The sequence below is a fragment of the Oncorhynchus masou genome, chromosome 31 (genome assembly GCF_036934945.1).
Source record: "Oncorhynchus masou masou isolate Uvic2021 chromosome 31, UVic_Omas_1.1, whole genome shotgun sequence".
NCBI classification, from domain to species: Eukaryota; Metazoa; Chordata; class Actinopteri; order Salmoniformes; family Salmonidae; genus Oncorhynchus; species Oncorhynchus masou.
This window is the reverse complement of record NC_088242.1, coordinates 58699636-58718346: the sequence shown is the minus strand read 5'-3', so window position 1 is coordinate 58718346 and position 18711 is coordinate 58699636. Positions and strand designations below refer to the sequence as shown.

The 18711-nt window shown below is 41.5% G+C and overlaps 1 protein-coding gene across 7 annotated transcripts in view; it reads left to right on the top strand.

Moving 5' to 3' along the window:
• The window catches only part of fgd4a (FYVE, RhoGEF and PH domain containing 4a), a 106585-nt gene that overhangs the window by 81265 nt on the left and 6609 nt on the right, over positions 1 to 18711 (top strand). For all 7 annotated transcript variants that reach the window (XM_064951514.1, XM_064951512.1, XM_064951516.1 and 4 more), the window contains 4 exons: positions 4547 to 4946; positions 10079 to 10168; positions 11892 to 12037; positions 16625 to 16781. In XM_064951514.1, coding sequence (XP_064807586.1) covers positions 4547 to 4946; positions 10079 to 10168; positions 11892 to 12037; positions 16625 to 16781 — 793 coding nt within the window. The remainder of the gene's footprint in view (positions 1 to 4546; positions 4947 to 10078; positions 10169 to 11891; positions 12038 to 16624; positions 16782 to 18711) is intronic.

The following is an 18711-nucleotide window of genomic DNA, read 5'->3' as shown; positions in this document are numbered from 1 at the left end:
GGTTTGCAAAGGCTGCAGCAGGTGTTATCGAAGGGCATGTTGTTGCTAATTTGTTAGCTTCTCCCTTTTCAAGAATAACTTTCAACAAGAAGTTAACATTTTACTGCAGTGGCCTAAATCAGGGTCACACAGAGTGATTCTTGGTAGCTTTAGACAAATCTACTTTGGAAAAAAGGTTTACACCTACCTGTACCATGTCAGATATAGAGTTGAAATACACTGCTCAAAAAAATTAAGGGAACACTAAAATAACACATCCTAGATCTGAATGAATGAAATATTCTTATTAAATACTTTTTTCTTTACATAGTTGAATGTGCTGACAACAAAATCAAACACAAATTATCAATGGAAATCAAATTTATCAACCCATGGAGGTCTGGATTTGGAGTCACACTCAAAATTAAAGTGGAAAACCACACTACAGGCTGATCCAACTTTGATGTAATGTCCTTAAAACAAGTCAAAATGTGGCTCAGTCGTGTGTGTGGCCTCCATGTGCCTGTATGACCTCCCTACAACGCCTGGGCATGCTCCTGATGAGGTGGCGGATGGTCTCCTGAGGGATCTCCTCCCAGACCTGGACTAAAGCATCCGCCAACTCCTGGACAGTCTGTGGTGCAACATGGCGTTGGTGGATGGAGTGAGACATGATGTCCCAGATGTGCTCAATTGGATTCAGGTCTGGGGAACGGGCAGGCCAGTCCATAGCATCAATGCCTTCCTCTTGCAGGAACTGCTGACACACTCCAGCCATATGAGGTCTAGCATTGTCTTGCATTAGGAGGAACCCAGGGCCAACCGCACCAGCATATGGTCTTACAAGGGGTCTGAGGATCTCATCTCGGGAACCTAATGACAGTCAGGCTACCTCTGGCGAGCACATGGAGGGCTGTGCAGCCCCCCAAAGAAATGCCACCCCACACAATGACTGTCCCACCACCAAACCGGTCATGCTGGAGGATGTTGCAGGCAGCAGAACGTTCTCCACAGCGTCTCCAGACTGTCACATGTGCTCAGTGTGAACCTGCTTTCATCTGTGAAGAGCACAGGGCGCCAGTGGCGAATTTGCCAATCTTGGTGTTCTCTGGCAAATGAAAAACGTCCTGCACAGTGTTGGGCTGTAAGCACAACCCCCACCTGTGGACGTCGGGCCCTCATACCACCCTCATGGAGTCTGTTTCTGACCGTTTGAGCAGACAAATGCACATTTATGGCCTGCTGGAGGTCATTTTGCAGGGCTCTGGCAGTGCTCCTCCTTGCACAAAGGCGGAGGTAGCGGTCCTGCTGCTGGGTTGTTGCCCTCCTACGGCCTCCTCCACAGTAGTGCCTCCATGCTCTGGACACTACGCTGACAGACACAGCAAACCTTCTTGCCACAGCTCGCATTGATGTGCCATCCTGGATGAGCTGCACTACCTGAGCCACTTGTGTGGGTTGTAGACTCCGTCTCATGTACCACTAGAGTGAAAGCACCGCCAGCATTCAAAAGTGACCAAAACATCAGCCAGGAAGCATAGGAACTGAGAACTGGTCTGTGGTCCCCACCTGCAGAACCACTCCTTTATTGGGCGTGTCTTGCTAATTGCCTATAATTTCCACCTGTTGTCTATTCCATTTGCACAACAGCATGTGACATTTATTGTCAATCAGTGTTGCTTCCTAAGTGGACAGTTTGATTTCACAGAAGTGTGATTGACTTGGAGTTACATTGTGTTGTTTAAGTGTTCCCTTTATGTTTTTGAGCAGTGTATATTACATTTTTTTGTTTGCATCCCAATATTACACTTTATACGCATTACAGAAAGCTGAAATATAACAAAACTGTTTGATATAGAAACCGGATTTTCATTTTTTTTTTTAAATCTTTTATATTAATAACATTCCACCCATTGAATTGTCCTTTTTGCTTTGCTGGAACAATGTTACCTTTTTAAGCCCGTTCCCAAATGCTTTTTGCGATTTGCGTGTCTATTTGGCACGCATACAGTTAGGCCATAAAGTTTAGGTTGTTTCACTAATGCCAGATATCCTCAAATAATGAACGAAAAACCTCAATGTAGCCTATAGATATAAATTGCATCATAATTCTACATTTGTGAATTCTTAAAGGTATTGTTTTCTCTTTTGTCAGCCCACTTTATTCAACCACAATAAGTCATATATTGCGGGGACTGACTAGTATAGACACAGTGAGGGTGTGACATTGTATTAAAGCTTAGAGATTAATGACTCATCTGTACAGTGTACGTCAACCTCTGCTGTTCCTCTATTCATACACACTTCCTGTTTCTACTGACACTGTACCCTCAGTGTGTGTGTGTGTACAGGGTTCAGACATGTGCAGTAGGCTTGTGACACATACTTCCTGTAGTAGGTGTGTGTTGTTCCTGTCTTCGTGCAGTGGAATCAGGTGGTTTAGCTAGACTAGTGCACCCATTGAAACATGGTTTAGTCTCACTGATCTACAACAGGAAAGAACACGGGTACGGTTCCAAACGGGGTTTAAAGTGTTTTACAGTAGTTCTGGACCTGTACTGTTTGATCATTAGTCCATGTCCCTGCTGGACAGTGAAGACTAAGGGGACTGGAAGGGAAGTGCTGTTTGAGGGCAGGTGGGTCATAGACAGGGAAACAGCTGGACGAGCTGCAGGATACAGTACTGCTGGATGGAGGTGCTGGATGGAGTGTGTGTGTGTGTGTGTGTGTGTGTGTGTGTGTGTGTGTGTGTGTGTGTGTGTACACGTATAGACGCGTGTACTGGTGATGCATGGGTTGACTCATGAAGTGAAAACAAAACCTTTAAAAAAATCCATAAATGTACCATTCTTGTGCAATTTATATTTATAGGCTGCATTGATGTTTTTCTTTCATTTATTTTAGGCTATCTGACATTAGTGTAATCCTAAACTTTAGAGCATAGTCCATGCACCAAATGCTTTGGGACTGGGCATAAAGTTACAATATTAAGAAGAAAGAGAAAAGAGGGCCAGAAAAGTACTGTTTTGGAAAGATTGGGTGAAGTGGTTAAAGAGGATGATGGTTGTGAGGCTATTACGAATTCAACAGTCACAATACGGAGACTTAAAAAGGAAACTGAAATCTGAACACTGACTGTAGCCTCACACAGAGTGTTTCTTGGTGGTCTTAAACACATCTTTGAAAACAAAAGTATACACCTCACACACATGGTTATGGGCTTAGAAAAATAAGACGCCTGTATCACGTCAGTTAAAGAGTTGAAACGTTTTTTCAAAATGTTTGACATAGAAACAGCAGATTTTTGGTGTAAAACATCAAAAGGTGATACATTCTGAAAAGTATGAATAACATTCCATCTATGAGGCCACTAGGTCATTTGATTACAGGAAAGGGCTACTATTAATCCTGCAGAATAAAACATGTATTGCAGTAAAATAATACACCAAATGTCAGCTACATTTTTACTCAGGAACAGGAGTGGAGAAAGGGGACTTGTTTCTTTCGGCATCTTGGGAGAATGTGAATGTGCAGTTAGATACCGTCTGTAGAGGTGCTATCTTTGATCCGCATCAGAAATATACTATAGTATTTCATCCACATAAGATATACATCCAAGCCGAACTGAAATCTTATCAGGAACATTTGGGTTGTTTTCACAGCTTTCTATTTCCTTAAACTGATGTCACTTGAAAAATCTTTCCAGTTTTTTGGGGTTATTGGATTTTATCCCCGGTCCCTAAATGTCTTTGCGGGGGTGAAAGAAGCCGAGATGACAGAGAACTTGACCGATGTCAACTAGATTGAAGCATTCATTCTACCGATTTATGACATTTTTCTGGCGAGCAAGGGTTTATTTAGTCTTTAGGGCAACATATAATGACAGAAGAGAAGCTGCATGTATCTAATTATAGACAAGTTGAATACCAAAATGTCGGAAATTATAAGCAGAAGCACATCTAAAACAGGCAAAAAATGATCCTGCACCCCCTGTCAAAACATTGTTTAACCATCTCTGACTGGAGCCTACTGCACATTTTTTATATTGGGGTCGGGTACAGGTCTCATATTTTCACTTTAACACATATAGTCGGTTGCAGAATGGTTATTAGCAATTGCGGTGAACAAAAAGCTCACCCGCGCACCACTAATGTGTATGTGTGTGCATTCAGAAGTAGGGCAGCAGGCTATCTCTAGGGAGTGGGGCTCTACCTCTCCAGTCTTCCTCTCGACTCCACTATCCTCCTCCTCCCCCCTCTTTTCCTCCCCTCCTCCTCTGGCCTACGCACTCACACTTCCTCTGCACAGCTCACAGCAGCCCCAGAAGACAAGAGGAAGTTTTTGCATCTCAACTGTTTTATTTTTTACCCTTGCACATACTACGGTGCTGTCTTGCAGCCTCAGTCACTCTCACAGCACTCACTAGTTAGTATACCGCAGGCTTAACAGCCACTGAACGTGCTCTTCCCGCTCACTCTTTTATTCTCATCTCCTGTCTTCTTTGGCTTTAAGTCTTTATCTGCGGTGGTCTCTGACTTCCTCCTGTTCCCTTCCTCTGCTCTCACAGCCAGTCAGAAACCAAGGAGGGCTCACCACTCAAGCAGCTCAGCAAGTCGCCACTCTGCAGTCCGGCTCACCGGGTCAACCAGAGACAGTCAGAGTCCGAGCAGCAGGACAACAACTCGGTGGATTCAGGCTCTGTCCCGAGAACGCAGCGGGATGCGCACAAACAGGCAACTAACGGGATGCTAACCCAAATGGACAGAGACGGGGACAGGGAGAGTGGGTCCCCCCTGAGGAAAGACACTGCCCTGGAGAATGGGGACATGGGGGACGGGAACATGGGCGTCACTCCCCTCCTTCACACACAAAGACCCATACTGGCGAGGACAGTGGACCTACAAGAGGAGACCCCCAACGTAAACAAAGGAAGCAAGGAGGAGGGCATTGTGGAGGAGAAGGTACCGGTAAGTGTCTGTGGGGAGGGGAGGGGGGGGGGTTGCGCGTGCATGTCTCCCTAACTCTGTTACTATAAAGCTCTTACACTGAGCGACCATAGAGTTCATGTGAGTAGTGTTGGTTTTAATGCAAGTGTTTAACCTGGTATCACAGTGTCACGTTAATTTATGTCCCTGTGTCAGATGTCTCAGGGCTTGTGCCCATTAGAGCCATGTGCTCTCTCTGACTGACTTCACAGTCTACTGAAACCTCACAGCTCCTGTACTGTGCGACACATCAGACCAGATATAGCCACTTCTGCCATGCCAGAGTAGCCTGCTAGCCTTTGTCTCAGCAGTGTGTCTGGTTTCTATTGAGTCTGCTGGTCATTTCCATCTAGAAGGATCCGTAAGCACAGACATGTGAAGTTTATAGGAGCATGTCAAATCTGGTGTCAAATGAATATACATATTTCAACTTTTATTTCCTAAATATAAGGAATAAACTAAGGCTTTGATTTCTGGTCAAACAGTTGGAAAGGGGTCTTAGAAAACATCTACCTGAAATTACATCAAAACACCATAATGTTGAAATAAAAGCCAACTCATGCCAACACTTACAGTACCAGTCCAAAGTTTGGACACACCTACTCATTCAAGGATTTTTCTTTATTTTTACTATTCTATACATTGTAGAATAATGGGGAAGACATCAACACTATGAAATAACACACATGGAATCAATTAGAAACCAAAAGTGTTAAACCAATCAAGATATTTTGTTATATTTGAGATTCTTCAAAGCAGCCACCCTTTGCCTTGATGACAGCTTTGCACACACTCTTGGCATTCTCTCAACCAGCTTCATGAAGAATGCTTTTCCAACAGTCTTGAAAGAGTTCCCACATATAATGAGCACTTGTTGGCTGATTTTCCTTTACTCTGCAGTCCAACTCATCCCAAACCATCTCAATTGGGTTGGGGTTGGGTGATTGTGGAGGCCAGGTCATCTGATGCAGCACTCCATCACTCTCCTTTGTGAAATAGCCCTTACACAGAGTCAAGTACACCATAATGTACTGTATTGGGCGGCAGGTATCCTAGTGGTTAGAGCGTTGGACTTGAAACCGAAAGGTTGCAAGATCGAATCCCCGAGCTGACAAGGTAAAAATCTGTCGTTCTGCCCCTGAACAAAGCAGTTAACCCACAGTTCCTAGACCGGCATTTAAAATAAGAATGTGTTCTTAACTGACTTGCCTAGTTAAATAAAGGTTAAATAAATACAAAAATTGTACTGTACCATAAGGAACTATTCTCTACTGTACTTAACTAGAATGTTCTGTGCTGTACTTTGATGTCTGAACTTGTAGAACATAGACATCTATGATTGGTTCAGATTTGGTCCGGACCAACTGAATTTGGTCTTGTTTGGGGGAGAAGCTCAATAAAATAATAGCCAGAGTGTAAAATTAATAAATACACAAATATTCAAAGGAGGATATTGCATAATTCTACCTTTTGTATCCTAAATAGGTACACATCACCAGGAATAGAATGACATTCATACCCATAATTATGTATTTATGTGTAGTACAGATCAGAGTTCCATGGTGAAATTCTGTTACCAGGTGTAAATCCACTTCTAACTATAGTTCAATAGCCAAAATGTTTTTTTTCTTCCCCAAAGTCAATGTGTCATGTCATAGCTGACATCCCAATCTTTCTGCAGACATCTTTGAATCTTCATTTTGATCATCTATTTAACAAGAGTTCTTGGCAAAAGTTGTCACATAAAACACTGAGGAAGATTTTACTGAAATTCTGTTATCAAACTTTGCATCTGCACAGTTCTTCCAGTAAATGTGTTTTTGTAAAAGCTTCAGTGTAAATTGTTAAAAGTAATCTTTGTTTATAGGGTTGTATGGATTGCTAAACTTTGAAATCAATGTTTTTTTGTTTTGCATATAGTCTAAAACAAGTCTCAACATAATTCCGTTGCCCTGCTTCTACTGGGGGTTATTTTCGGGACTGGACTGAACAGATGTCAAATGCTTCAGCAGCTGAAGAATTGAGTTTGCGCCACAGTAGCCCTGTGGGAGGCCTTGCTGCTGCCTGGCCGGCTGGTATTTCTAATTATCTGGCTCTCAGATTAGTGTGTTCACTCAGCAGTGAATGAAACCCCCAATCTCTACATGGCACTGTATGAGAGGTGGAGGGCTCTAGCTAGAGTGGCTCCTATATACAATGCTCCATGGCTTATCAGTTGACTGCATCTCTGTTAGTTACTTTACATACATAGCTGGCAGAGAGCGAATAAGGTCATGGACGGTAGCAATTTTGTATATCTTTGACGACCATTACATATTGTAGACAGAGCTAGGGGGACAGTGTGTTTTGTCAGTTTCAACAGACTGAGACAGACAAAGCTTTGCATGTGGTTTTTCAAGGTGTGGAATTGAGTGTGTTTGGTTATGCTGCCAGTTAACACACTGAGAGTTAGAGTTGACTAGTTAACTCATTAACCACATTAACAATCGGTCCATTCGTTAGAATTTTGGGTAGAGAGTTCAAGGAATGACTGCTTTGGGGTAGAATAGTTGTTGTACTCTTGGCATCAAATACAGTAGATGGTTTGAATGTTAAAGTAACTGTCCAATGAAAACCTCACTTTTAAAATATTCTGTTAACTCATACCCAAATAATGTTGTTGACTCATCCTATGCTCATATTTGTGGCCAAAGCATACATTTGAGAAGGAAAAAAAACCCTCAAACAGACAGTTTCAAAGTAATGCATATGAGGATAAATATTTGTACAGGAAGTAACACAAAGAGAACTTGAACAATACTTGTGGGATACACGCAATCCATACATATCAATGAATAGAGGAAGCGAACATTCTTTCATTCTCTGTCCAGCTCTAACAATCAGTTGGGAACATATTCCCTAGTTTCCTGCAGAATCTTGATTTCTGAGTACACTGTATATCCAAAAGTATGTGGACACTCATTCAAATTTGTGGCTTCGGATATTTCAGCCACACCCAGTGTACGAAATCGAGCACACAGCCATGCAATCTCCATAGACAAACATTGGCAGTAGAATGGCCTTACTGAAGAGTTCACTGACTTTCAACGTGGCACTGTCACAAGATGCCACCTTTCCAACAAGTCTGTTCGTCAAATTTCTGCCCCTCTAGAGCTGCCGGTTCAACTGCAAGTGCTGTTGTTATAAAGTGAAAATGTCTAGGAGCAACAACGGCTCGCCGCGAAGTGGTAGGCCACACAAGCTCACAGAACGGTACCGCTGAAGTGCGTAGCGCATAAAAATCGTCTTTCCTGGGTAGCAACACTCACTACCGAGTTCCAAACTGCCTCTGGAAGCAACGTCAGCACAATAACTGTTTGTCTGGAGCTTAATGAAATGGGTTTCCATATCCGAGCAGCCGCACACAAGCCTAAGATCACCATGCGCAATGCCAAGCATCGGCTGGAGTAATGTAAAGCTCGCCTCCATTGGACTCACCATCTGACAGTCCGACGGATGAATCTGGGTTTGGCGGATGCCAGGAGAACGCTACCTGACCGAATGCATAGTGCCAACTGTAAACTGTAAACACCTTTGGGATGAATTGGAACGCCGACTGCGAGCCTGGCCTAATCGTCCAACATCAGTGCCCGACCTCACTAATGCTCTTGTGGCTGAATGAAAGCTAGTAAGTATCTGCAGCAATGTCCCAACATCTAGTGGAAAGCCTTCCCAGAAGAATGGAGGCTGTTATAGCAGCAAAGGGGGGGCAACTCCATATTAATACCCATGGTTTTGGAATGAGATGTTCGACGAGCAGTTGTCCATATACTTTTGGTCATGTATTATTAGTGTGTTTTATAAACTGTACTGTATTGAGTGGTTTCTCTCACACAAGGCACTCAGAGACTGTCAATAGTAGTTCCCTCTTTGTTGATTGGTGTCATTTCCCTTCTAGCCTTTCATTTCCTCTCCTGATAGGCTCCCCCACAGTCACACACACATGCACACACACACTCCACAATGTCCCCGTACACATCCATAATATCCCAATACACACATACTACAGTATGCCCAGACATCACTCCTCAATCAAAAGGAATGAATGAGTCCTTAATTAAAATGAACATAGAACATAGTTGAAGCACAAACATTTGATTAAAGCGATACTGTTGTAGATCTATATGGGGAAGTGTGTGTTGGCCAGTAAGGCCTGGCCAGTGTTCACACTCAGTGCTTTGTCAGGGTCTCCTTACACCACTATGACCACAATAGTCCTGGGTGCTTGTGTGTGTGTGTGTGTGTGTGTGTGTGTGGTAAGCTCATGGTTATATTCAAATCAAATCCAATTGTATTTGTCACATGTGCCGAATACAACAGGTGTACATGTAGGTAGGGGTAGCAGCAGTGTAAAAACAAAGGGGTGCATTTGATTAATTGTTCAGCAGTCTTATAGCTTGAGGGTGGAAGCTGTTAAGGAGCCTTTTGGACCTAGACTTAGCTCTCCGGTACCGCTTGCCTATGACTTGGGTGATTTTTTTTGGGGGGGGGGGGCCTTCTTCCAACACCGGCTAATATATAGGTCCTGGATTGCAGGAAGCTTGGCCCCAGTGACTTACTGGGCCATACGCACTACCCTCTATAGTGCCTTACGGTCGGATGCCGAGCAGTTGCCATACCAGGCGGTGATACAACCGGTCAGGATGCTTTCGATGGTGCAGCTGTAGAACATTTGAGGATCTGGGGACCAATGCCAAATCTTTTCAGAATGGGGCAGCCTGTTCTATTTCTAAGGCAGTAGGCAGAGGCTGCGGTTATTTGGCTGGCCATTTACCATCATCCAAAATTCCATGACTGTCACAGCCCTGACGGGAACCTAGCGCAGCATGGGAATCAAGCACATGAGGACAATGTGGGAGGGAAAGCTGAATTACACTGTGGGCATGACATCAGAGTTCAACTTCTTCTTCACTATACTCCCAAATGTCTAACCTGTCTTTGAACTGTCTTTGTCCATTATTCTTTGGCGAGAGGCCCTTAAGATCTCCTCTAGTTATAGGAACATCATCTATGTACATACTGTATGCATTTCCCCAAATCATCCCACAGCCACAGCTCACTCTTCTGTGTTTCAGGAGACCAATGAACAAAAGCTGTACAAGATCGCTACTGAGCTCCTGAAGACAGAGAGGGCCTACGTCACGCGGCTCAACTTGCTGGACCAGGTGAGTGTGTTCAGCTGTCAGTCCAGGGTCCTGTCACTTTAGGGTCCTGTTCAGTATGTAGCAGTGGTGGAAAAAGTACCCAATTGTCATACTTGAGTAGAAGTAAAGAAAATGAAAGTCACCCAGTGAAATCCTACTTGAGTAAAAGTATAAAAGTATTTGGTTTTAAATATACTTAAGTAGAGTTTAAATCATTGTCAAATTCCTTATATTAAGAAAACCAGATGGCACCATGTTCTTATTTACAGATAGCCAGGGGCACGCTCCAACACTCATTTACAAACAAAGCATGTCTTTAGTGAGTCCACCAGATCAGAGGCAGTAGGGATGACCAGGAATGTTCTCTTGATAAGTGTGTGAATTAGACCATTTTCCTGTCCTGCTAAGCATTTTAAATGTAACAAGTACTTTTGGGTTTCAGAGATAATGTATGGAGTAGAAAGAAAGTAAATTATTTTCTTTAGGAATGTAGTGAAGTAAAAGTTGTCAAACATATACACTACAGTTCAAATGTTTGGGGTCACTTAGACATTTCCTTGTTTTTGAAAGAAAAGCACTTTTTTGTCCATTAAAATAACATCAAATTGATCAGAAATGCAGAGTAGACATTAATGTTGTAAATGACTATTGTAGTTGAAAACGGCAGATGTTTTTTTTTTTTATGGAATGTCTACATGGGCGTAGAGGCCTATTATCAGCAACCATCAATCCTATGTTCCAATGGCACGTTTTGTTAGCTAATCCAAGTTTATCATTTTAAAAGGCTAATTGAGCATTAGAAAACCATTTTGAAATGATGTTAGCACAGTTGAAAACTGTTGTTCTGAATAAAGAAGCAATAAAACTGGCCTTCTTTAGACTAGTTGAGTATCTGGAGCATCAGCATTTGTGGGTTCAATTACAGGCTCAAAATGGCCAGAAACAAATACATTTCTTCTGAAACTCAGCAGTTTATTCTTGTTCTGAGAAATGAAGGCTATTCCATGCGAGAAATTGCCAAGAAATGGAAGATCTTGTACAATGCTGTGTACTACTCCCTTCACAGAACAGTGCAAACTGGCTCAAACCAGAATAGAAAAAGGAGTGGGAGGCCCCGGTGCACAACTGAGCAAGAGGACAAGTACATTAGTGTCTAGTTTGAGAAACAGACGCCTCACAAGTCCTCAACTGGCAGCTTCATTAAATAGCACCCGCAAAACACCAGTCTCAACATCAACAGTGAAGAGGCGAGTCTGGGATGCTGGCCTTGCTGATAATGGGCCTCTGTATGCCTATGTAGATATTCCATAAAAAATCTGCAGTTTCCAGCTACAATTTACAACATTAACAATGTCTACACTGTATTTCTGATCAATTTGATGTTATTTTAATGGACAAAAATGTGCTTTTCTTTCAAAAACAGGGACATTTCTAAGTGACTCCAAACTTTTGAACAGTAGTGTAAATAGGGAAGTAAAGTACAGATACCCCCAAGAAATACTTAACTCGTACTTGTATTTTTACTGAAGTACTTTACACAACTGGTAGGTAGAAAACGTTTTGTAACTGTGAGAAACAGGGAGGTATTACCTAAACTTGTCCAATAACAGAATGTGTTGATACGGTGTGTCCTACTGAACACTGGCCTAGGTCTACCTCAGAATGAAAAGAAAGCCGTGTTCATTATTATGATCGATTCAGTGTGGTTTAACTCACCTGGCCATGTTGTTGTGCCACCATGCAGGTGTTCTGTGCCAAGCTGACGGAGGAAGCTCTAAAGGGCACATTCCCAGTGGACGTGGTGAAGAACATCTTCTCCAACATCTCCTCCATCAACACCTTCCACAACCAGTTCCTCCTGCCTGACCTGGAGAAACGCATGGGAGAATGGTGAGCTTCACATGACTGGCCAGTGGCCACAGATTCAGTGTACAAACTCACAGATCTCGCCTTTTGAGAATACAATAAAATGCAATAGCTAAATCCCACTTCTGACTCATTCAGAATCAGACTCACTCAGACACAGTTACAGTATTTGTGTAATCTAGATGAAGTAAGAACACCATTTATCATCAAATAGTAAAGTTGCAGTCTGTCGTTTGGAATGTCCCGGTTGAACTGTGATCAAAGCCTAGATTCAATCAGATCAAGCGATAGCAGACACCTGCATAGTGGATGTTTTGGCGGTCGGAGGTGGAACTGCGTTGGAGCCCTCAAATCGGTGAGCAGCTGCTCTTGCGATCATTGTTTACGAAGACACACCCGCCCCACTCGCGGAGAAGAAAGTGATAGAAAGTGTAGTCCTATATAGAAGTAATTACGCTCAAATTGAAAAAAATAATTCAACAAAGCCATGTGACTTTCTATCATCCTAATGGAGGTGTAGATTACATCTCACATTCTAGTGTTCAAACCTGTAAACCAGGCTGCATGTGATTTCTGTGCTACATGCAGCCAATGGCAATGTCCGCTTTAGGTATAATGCCGGGAGCCACTTGTGGATTTCACAGCTCTAACACAGTTCCACCTCTGATACCGCCAAAACAACCGCTATGCGAATGTCGGCTAAAGCGGATCTGATTGAATAGAGCCCCAAATGAGTCAATCCCCACTTAACCCACCACATAATTTCAACGTGAATAATTGAGTAATATTTGGTTGAGACGTTGATCAATGAGATTACAACATATATTCACCCATTCAAAAAGACAGCCGAAGGATGGTTGCATTTCTTATGTGTTATCACTATGCTTTCAACCATCTAAAAGCACAACCAAATTCCAATGGAAGAACAATGTCTGATTTTTGGTTTAGTTGTCAACCAAATGTCTATCACTGCGCGTTCAACCATTTAAAAGCACGGCAAAGTTCAAATGGGAATACAATGTCATATATTTAGTTTATTTATACAACAGATGAATCTGCTTCTTCTAATAGCAGAACCAAATGACCTGGATCGCAGTTGAGATTACAAAGTACATGGTGCAAGAGATAAATGCCTTTTGAGATTCTGCACAGATTATTACAGCAATTGTGAAGATCTCCACAGACCTGTGTAGACATGCATGCTCTCATGAACATGCATTTATTTCATATAAGAATGTGTCTACAAATGAATCATTGATGTGTTGCATTCACCTCTATCTCCACCAAAAATATAAATGAAAGAATGACTAAATCTAATAAAATGTTAATGCACTTTAAATAATGTTTGATTTGATTTAGTCCTATTCTTTAACTTCAATTGTTAATTATTATTATTTTGTAGACAAACTTAAATTAGAAGCCAGACTAAGTCAGTGGCACAGATTGAACTAACCAAGCAGAAGATAAATCTCCTTTAAATGTTAATATTTGGTTGCACTGAGAATTAAACACAATTCAATACCACTAAATACAGTGCCTTGCGAAAGTATTCGGCCCCCTTGAACTTTGCGACCTTTTGCCACATTTCAGGCTTCAAACAAAAGATATAAAACTGTATTTTTTTGTGAAGAATCAACAACAAGTGGGACACAATCATGAAGTGGAATGACATTTATTGGAACTTTTTTAACAAATCAAAAACTGAAAAATTGGGCGTGCAAAATTATTCAGCCCCTTTACTTTCAGTGCAGCAAACTCTCAAGAAGTTCAGTGAGGATCTCTGAATGATCCAATGTTGACCTAAATGACTAATGATAATAAATACAATCCACCTGTGTGTAATCAAGTCTCCATATAAATGCACCTGCACTGTGATAGTCTCAGAGGTCCGTTAAAAGTGCAGAGAGCATCATGAAGAACAAGGAACACACCAGGCAGGTCCGAGATACTGTTGTGAAGAAGTTTAAAGCCGGATTTGGATACAAAAAGATTTCCCAAGCTTTAACCATCCCAAGGAGCACTGTGCAAGTGATAATATTGAAATGGAAGGAGTATCAGACCACTGCAAATCTACCAAGACCTGGCCGTCCCTCTAAACTTTCAGCTCATACAAGGAGAAGACTGATCAGAGATGCAGCCAAGAGGCCCATGATCACTCTGGATGAACTGCAGAGATCTACAGCTGAGGTGGGAGACTATGTCCATAGGACAACAATCAGTCGTATATTGCACAAATCTGGCCTTTATGGAAGTGGCAAGAAGAAAGCCATTTCTTAAAGATATCCATAACAAGTGTCGTTTAAAGTTTGCCACAAGCCACCTGGGAAACACACCAAACATGTGGAAGAAGGTGCTCTGGTCAGATGAAACCAAAATTGAACTTTTTGGCAACAAAACGTTATGTTTGGCGTAAAAGCAACACATCACAATGAACACACCATCCCCACTGTCAAACATGGTGGTGGCAGCATCATGGTTTTGGCCTGCTTTTCTTCAGCAGGGACAGGGAAGATGGTTAAAATTAATGGGAAGATGGATGGAGCCAAATACAGGACCATTCTGGAAGAAAACATGATGGAGTCTGCAAAAGACCTGAGACTGGGACGGAGATTTGTCTTCCAACAAGACAATGATCCAAAACATAAAGCAAAATCTACAATGGAATGGTTCAAAAATAAACATATCCAGGTGTTAGAATGGCCAAGTCAAAGTCCAGACCTGAATCCAATCGAGAATCTGTGGAAAGAACTGAAAACTGCTGTTCACAAATGCTCTCCATCCAACCTCACTGAGCTCGAGCTGTTTTGCAAGGAGGAATGGGAAAAAATTTCAGTCTCTCGATGTGCAAAACTGATAGAGACATACCCCAAGCGACTTACAGCTGTAATCGCAGCAAAAGGTGGCGCTACAAGTATTAACTTAAGGGGGCTGAATAATTTTGCACGCCCAATTTTTCAATTTTTGATTTGTTAAAAAAGTTTGAAATATCCAATAAATGTCGTTCCACTTCATGATTGTGTCCCACTTGTTGTTGATTCTTCACAAAAAAATACAGTTTTATATCTATGTTTGAAGCCTGAAATGTGGCAAAAGTTCGCAAAGTTCAAGGGGCCGAATTACTTTCGTAAGGCACTGTATCATCATCATTACATTTAAAATCAACCAGCGTTGAAACCCTAGGCCTATTTTATTGTCTATTTTTAGTTGAATTCTGGGTTGAATTGAAGCAATAGCTGTGCAGATACTATATATAGGCCTGAATAGTATCATTGATGATATAATGATTGATAAAGTATGATCACGTTTCATTTAATTTATATATTTTTGTGGGAAAATTATCTAAATTGTAATGCCTAAATCCAAATGGAAACTATCGAAGTGCTAATGGACCTAGATTTCTAGTCTTTTCACAAGCTAGATAGTCAGAAAGCATCACATTCCAAAAGTGATGGATAGACCTTTTTAAAAAAAAAAAAAAAAAAAAACAAACATTTTATAGATCTGTCATTCCCATTGAAGACCAGATGAATTCTTAGTGTTTGACACCTGTTAAAGTATGATTGATGCAATTTCCTGTGCTTCAAACAGCTGAAAATACAATCTTTTTTGGTTATGGGAAATATATTTCACAGCGGTTTAGATGGTATAATGATTATATACACTATACTTGCTTTTTTTGTGTGAATCTTACCACTTTTTCTCCCCAATTTTGTGGTATCCAATTGTTTTAGTAGCTACTATCTTGTCTCATCGCTACAACTCCCGTACGGGCTTGGGAGAGACGAAGGTTGAAAGTCATGTGTCTTCCGATACACAACCCAACCAAGCTGCACTGCTTCTTAACACCGCCATCCAACCCGGAAGCCAGCCGCACCAATGTGTTGGAGGAAACACCGTGCACCTGGCACAGCCAACCTTGGTTAGCGCGCACTGCGCCCGGCCCGCCACAGGGGTCGCTTGTGCGCGATGAGATGAGGATTTCCTTACCGGCCAAACCCTCCCTAACCCGGACGAAGCTAGGCCAATTGTGGACCTCCCGGTCGCGGCCGGTTACGACAGTTTTAGTAAACAGGAAATGGCTGAGCGATTTCTGCATATTGCATCTTTAACCTACTGTATTTCATTTTAAAGTGGAGATCTCTCAACAATAATTCTCAAGATAGGACATTGGTAATAGTCAGTGACATATCATAGCTCAACAGGGCTGGGCTTGGTTAAAACCCTGGATGGGAGAGCAATGGGTTAGCTGTAGATAGATCAATTCTCCAGTAGGAGGAACTGTCCACCCTATTGTTATTTTTTTCTGATAGTGGATATAACTTTGTATCTTTAAAACAATGTCAGATCTTCATATTCAATATATTTTACACAAGCTTTGTCTATGTTGAAATTTGGTTCACCCTCTAAACAACGGTTTACACTGACTGACCTTTTTCAAATCCAATATATTTTCCAAGTAAATTCCACGTCGCAATATGTTGACAAATTACATTGAAGCAGCGTTCATTCAACCACTTTGTGCCCAGTGGGTCTCTAGTTGGAGTTCCAGGGCTGAGAGATGGTTACCTTATGGTTCCTATCTAACTGGCACCTCTCCCTCCCTCCCTACAGGGAGTCTACCCCTCGCTTAGGAGACATCCTGCAGAATCTCACTCCCTTCCTGAAGATGTACGCTGAGTATGTGAAGAACTTTGACAATGCCATGGAGCTGCTGAAACAGTGGACGGACCGCTCGCCACAGTTCAAAGCCATCATCCAGGACATACAGGTACTAGCGTAGATTCTAAACACTGGCCTAATTCAGAAGTGCACAGGTCTGCAGTTGTGGATTAACAAATGAGTTGTATAGGAATTACATTGTCATGACATGGCCCTTTCTGGGTGTAGATTGTGGCTTCCCCCTCTCTCACTCTCTCCTACACCCAGGTTCTGTTATCTCAGGTTGTAAATTCCTGGCGGAGACGCTCTCCCCTTTTCATGCAGAGAGCGAGAGACCACAGAGTGAACAAAGGATTTCAAGTGTCCGGACTCCTAAATCCCCGAAATGGGAAAAATTAAGCTAATGTCCACTTGTGAGAATGTGGGAAGGGTCCATGGACACTTAAGGGACAGTTATGTTGAGTGTGTTTCATTTGGTGACCTCACGAAGGACAGGAAACACATAACTATATCTCTGAATGTGTACATTTCTCAATTATGGTGTTTGCATTAGAGGTCGACCGATTAATCAGCATGGCCGATTAATTTAATAGGGCCGATTAATTAGGGCCGATTTCAAGTTTTCATAACAATCGGTAATCGTCATTTTTGGACGCTGATCATGACTGATTACATTGCATTCCACGAGGAAACTGCGTTGCAGGCTGACCACCTGTTACGCGAATGCAGCAAGGAGCCAAGGTAAGTTGCTAGCTCGCATTAAACTTATCTTAGAAAAAACAATCAATCTTCACATAATCACTAGTTAACTACACATGGTTGATGATATTACTGGGTTAACTACCTTGCCCTGCGTTGCATATAATCAATGCGGTGCCTGTTAATTTATCATCGAATCACAGCCTTCTTCGCCAAACGGGGGATGATTTAACAAAAGCGCATTCGTGAAAAAAGCACAATCGTTGCACGACTGTACCTAACCATAAGCAGCAATGCCTTTCTTTAAATCAATACACAGAAGTATATATTTTTAAACCTGCATATTTTGTTAGACTTAGGGTTTCTGCCCATATGATAAAATACGTAACGGTTCCGTATTTCACTAAAAGAATAAACATTTTGTTTTCGAAATTATAGTTTCCGGATTTGACCATATTAATGACCAACGGTTTGTATTTCTGTGTTTATTATAATTACGTCTATGATTTGATAGAGTAGTCTGACTGAGCGGTGGTAGGCAGCAGCAGGCTCGTAAACATTCATTCAAACTTTACTGCATTTGCCAGCAGCTCTTAGCAATGCTTGCTTCACAGCACTGTTTATGACTTCAAGCCTATCAACTCCCGAGATTAGGATGGCAATACTAAAGTGTCTATAAGAACATCCAATAGACAAAGGTATATGAAATACAAATGGTATAGAGAGAAATAGTTGATGCGTCATATATCCAAAAACTACAACCTAAACTTCTCATGTTCTGAGCAAGGAATTTAAACGTTAGCTTTTTTACATGGCACCTATTGCACTTTTACTTCTCCAGCACTCTGTTGTTGCATTATTTAAACCAAATTGAGCATGTTTCATTATTTATTTGAGACTAAATAGATTTTATTTATGTATTATATTAAGCTAAAAGTAAAAGTTCAGTATTGTTGTAATTGTCATTATTACACACACATATATATATATATATATATATATATATATATATATATAGCAGATAACGATTAATCGGCCTATTTATTAAAATATATATATATATATATATAAAAATTGTCCGATTTAATCGGTATCTGCTTTTTTTGGTCCTCCAATCGGTATCGGCGTTGAAAAATCATAATCGGTCGACCTCTAGTTTGCATCTAATTCTTGTATAAAATGAATGAGTAAAGATGAAACTATTTATGAAATGATGTAATGTGATGTTAGCCTTTAATTTTGAGATAATTGTATTGCCAGTAAAGTTTAAGTTGTCAGCGGCCACGCCCCCGTGAGCACAGACATGATCTGGTGTTATGGAACTGCCCTCTTCTAACTGT